Source organism: Coregonus lavaretus, assembly GCF_964263955.1.
Source record: "Coregonus lavaretus genome assembly, contig: HAP1_SCAFFOLD_1492, whole genome shotgun sequence".
Classification (NCBI taxonomy): Eukaryota; Metazoa; Chordata; class Actinopteri; order Salmoniformes; family Salmonidae; genus Coregonus; species Coregonus lavaretus.
This window is the reverse complement of record NW_028166804.1, coordinates 112,501-116,636: the sequence shown is the minus strand read 5'-3', so window position 1 is coordinate 116,636 and position 4,136 is coordinate 112,501. Positions and strand designations below refer to the sequence as shown.

The window sequence follows — 4,136 nt, the reverse complement described above, 5'->3', positions numbered from 1 at the left end:
GACCACAAATACAAATTCCATCTAGACACCGTTGCCCTAGAGCACACAAAAACTATACATACCTCGGCCTAAACATCAGCGCCACAGGTAACTTCCACAAAGCTGTGAACGATCTGAGAGACAAGGCAAGAAGGGCCTTCTATGCCATCAAAAGGAACATAAAATTTGACATACCAATTAGGATCTGGCTAAAAATACTTGAATCAGTTATAGAAACCCATTGCCCTTTATGGTTCTGAGGTCTGGGGTCCGCTCACCAACCAAGAATTCACAAAATGGGACAAACACCAAATTGAGACTCTGCATGCAGAATTCTGCAAAAACATCCTCCGTGTACAACGTAAAACACCAAATAATGCATGCAGAGCAGAATTAGGCCAATACCCGCTAATTATCAAAATCCAGAAAAGAGCTGTTAAATTCTAGCTAATTTTCCCCAAACATCAGACACCCCCTGACCTCGGACACTTTCTAGCGGTTGGAGAACTGAATCACCTCGAGCTCAACATTTAAATGGGCTGAAAAATAACGGTAAGTTTTGTGACTAACGACACCCTTTTAGCTAGCTGACCACCGATTTTCAGTGCAATTTATGTAAGTTAAGTTAGGTTTTGAGAGTTTTCAAAAAAGTTATATGTACACAGTTTGTGGAAACACGCTGCATATTGTAAAATTCGACTGCGCGACAGACCACACCTAATTTAATATCCAACTTTTTACCTCTGAAATATAGCTAACGGATTTTCTAATGTTGCTAGCTTAGTTGCTAAATGTTGATAGAACTGCTAAGTAAGCAAAAAGGAAAGAAATTGTAAGTGTTAGATAATACATATGACGAAAACAGCTGCATGTTGTCAAGCTTTACCGTATCAAAATTGGAGTCCTCTGACGGAGGCGTTTTGCACAATCTGCAAAAATTTCTTTTGAACTTTGAACCATGAACTTTTCGACACCTATCACTGTTGGCTATATTTCATCTTACAACAGCTACATAGAGGCAGTATTTAGTTAAATGGTACAATGTATGCATCAATATTACACTAATTGGGACACTAATTTTCATTACAGATAACATCAAACAAAAAACGTGGGTACACTTTCAGTTATTGTGAAAACTTTCATCACCTTTCAATGCCTTAGCTTTGAAATGTAAATGTTTATACATATTCAGATTGAGTTATCTTTCTAAAATGTGTATAGTATGCCAAGTTATTTAGCTACATGTATTTACCACTGCAGCATGGAGAAAGTCAAGAGGAAGCAGTGGAGTGAGGTGGACATGTTCCATGCCATGGAGGACTGCGGGGCAGGGATGGCTATCCGCCAGGCTGCCAAGGTTAGGCATCTTTTGTTTTTAGGAGATTACCATGTGTATGTGAATTTTATCTGCTAGTAACAGTTTTCTTTTCTTATCTACCAAGGTGCATGGTGTACCTCGGCAGACCCTGGCGGACAGGCTGAGCGGCCGGGTGACCCATGGTTGTCGCAGTGGACCACCCACATTGCTTGCACCAGAGGATGAAAAGTCTCTGGTGCAGTACTGTATCTACTGCGCCAGCCATGGGTTCCCCTTCACCAGACAGAGGCTGATGAAATACGCAGACAAAATACGCAGGTATTTGGTGTTCTATGTGTTTATGTATGTAGAATGCTGGACTGACTGTTATCAATGTGTGTGATGTAAATGTGGATGGTGATGCCAAAACAAACATTTTCATCCTGGATGGACAATTATATATTCTATTCTATTGTAGGTTTCGGCACCCAGGGGAAACAATCCCACCACTGGGGAAGAGGTGGTGGGAAATGTTCAGGAGGAGGCACAAGAACCTAAGCATGAGGAGGCCGGACACCCTGGACAGGGGGAGAGCTGAGTGTGCCACACGTCCGACGATGGACACCTTCTTCACTTCTTATGAGAAGCACTTGGAGGAGAGTGGGTTGAGGGAGAAACCCAGACAAATCTATAACTGCGATGAGTCTGGGTTTCGTAGCGACCAGAGCAGGCACAAAGTGCTGGCTCCCCGGGGCGCAAAACACGTGTACCAGCAGGCTCCGGGGACCAAGGAGCACATCACAGTGCTGGCCTGCTTCAACGCAACTGGGGAGGACATCCCCCCGTTTATCATCTACCCCAAGTGTTTCCCCGGTGGCCACTACACACTGGGAGGCCCCCCCCAAGCCTTGTATGGACGGTCAAGCAGTGGCTACATTGACGGGGACCTGTTCAGGAAGTGGTTTCAGCACTTCATTAAGTATGCAGTGAAAGAGCGCCCTCTCCTTCTCCTCTTTGATGGGCACAAGAGCCACATGGACCCGGAAGTGCTCGCGGTGGCACTAAGGGAAGGGGTTATACTTCTTTGTCTTCCACCACACTGCACCCATGTCCTGCAGCCGCTGGACGTGGCATACTTTGGCCCTTTAAAGGCTGAGTTCTCCAAGGTAGCTGGAGACCTTAGCCATTTTGACCACTCCTACATGGTAAACAAATCAGAATTTGCCAGAGTATTCCGCTACCCGTACCAGCGATGCAAGGACATGCGCTATGTGGTGGAAGGGTTTAAGAAGTGTGGCCTCTTCCCTTTTGACCCTTCAGCCATTGAAGGGTCCCGTTTAATGCCGTCTCGGACCCTACCGGGTCCCAACACCGCCTCTACTGGAACCAGCAGCAATGTGCCATCCATCAGCACCTCCTCCCCAGCGACCACAGGAGGACCCTCAGCCCCTGCCCCAGTCCCAGCCGCTGCTCCAGTCCTATCCCTAGCTCTAGAAGAGCACCCCCTAATAGAGGGGGGGCTGATAGCGAAGGACCTGGGGCACATCCTTACTGTCCTGAAGTATCGGCCAGACCGATACAGAAGACTCCCTGTGGTCGCCACATGCCTCACCGGGGAGGAATACACGCGCCAGTGGCAGGAGAGGGGTGAGAAGGAGAGGGCCGGGGCAGAGGAGAAAGAGCGTCGGGCAGCCCTCAGAACACAGAGGGCACAGGAGAGGGCTGCCATGGATGAGACCATTGACGCCATCGCCTCTGCTGGACCCCCTGCTGGAACCACTCCTGACAGCTGCATCACCACTGCCAGTGCCTCCCAGTGTGCAACACCTGTAGGAGCCGCCAGAGTCCCCAGCTGCAGAAGAAGGCCACATGCCTACTCCCCCGGCCACACCATCGTCGGCCCCTCAACCCCACCATTACAAACACCAGCTCCTCCAAGCCATCGTCGGCGGTTTTGTCCACCACCACCACGATGCACACCACCCCCCATGTCTGTCACCACCAACACGGCCTCCTCTGGACCAACTGCCTCCTCCGTCTCCCCTGGTCACACCACCATAGCAGCCTCGTCTGGTGTCCCTGCCCCCTGCAATTTGAATACCACCACCTCCACAGGTAAACACATGTTAAATTACGAAAAAATGACTGTTTGTTATCTGTTTTATAAAACAGCAATGTAAAAAAAATATATATATATATCTTTATATATCTACAGTAAATAGCACCAGCCCTCAAGTCATCTCCACCTCCTCCAAAACTTCTGCAGCTTCCTCCAGAGGTATTGATGTAGAAAAGTTGAAAAGGGTTTTCATGCAACATGCTCTGTCTAACACCACTTTTTTTCAAACTGCAGCACAGAAAAGGAAGAGAAAAGCTACACCGGTCACATCTGTCACACCACCCATGGCACCACTCTCAGGTACTTCATAATCTGTTTTTCTCGCTCTCTCAGTTGTATCAATTACTATTGTTGTTGAAGAACTTCTACATTTTACAAAACCATATTAATCAATTTGTATTATTATTTAATTTTTTATAAAAGAAGACACCACCTGCTGTGCTCGCTGCGGGGAGCGTGATCCGCCTGCAAGCTCCTCTCAGGAGTGTAGATCTGAGGTGCCATGGGTGTGCTGTGACTTTTGCCAGCACTGGTTCCACTGCAGGTGTGTGCAGTGGGATCAAGAGGTAGCGGTGGATCTGGATTTTTATTGTGATTTGTGTGACAATATAGGGATGGAGGTCGAGATTTAATTGTTTGTTTTGTTTGTGTTCATATGAAATTATTTATTTGTTCAAAAAAATAAAATTCTAAAATATAATATATATATTTATTGAACCCATCTTGTGTATTTCTTCTTTT

General features: G+C 46.7%; 1 protein-coding gene and 1 long non-coding RNA gene across 4 annotated transcripts; both read left to right on the top strand.

Moving 5' to 3' along the window:
* Window positions 1-450: 450 nt before the first annotated feature.
* LOC311114290 lies at window positions 451-1,305 on the top strand. Its single transcript, XR_014611090.1, has 3 exons — window positions 451-531; window positions 1,069-1,087; window positions 1,240-1,305. It is a non-coding gene; the product is annotated as an uncharacterized lncRNA (long non-coding RNA).
* Window positions 1,306-2,518: 1,213 nt separating this feature from the next.
* LOC311114289 (uncharacterized protein) lies at window positions 2,519-4,073 on the top strand. 3 transcript variants are annotated; one of them, XM_084189545.1, is made up of 4 exons: window positions 2,519-3,391; window positions 3,492-3,554; window positions 3,630-3,695; window positions 3,819-4,073. In XM_084189545.1, exons 1-4 carry the CDS (start codon window positions 2,539-2,541, stop codon window positions 4,025-4,027), a joined length of 1,191 nt encoding a protein of 396 aa, XP_084045671.1. In that variant the 5' UTR covers window positions 2,519-2,538; the 3' UTR covers window positions 4,028-4,073. The 3 variants fall into 3 exon arrangements, with proteins under 3 accessions (XP_084045671.1, XP_084045672.1, XP_084045670.1); XM_084189546.1 differs by lacking the exon at window positions 3,492-3,554; XM_084189544.1 differs by having other exon boundaries at window positions 3,492-3,695.
* The last annotated feature ends 63 nt before the right edge of the window (window positions 4,074-4,136 follow it).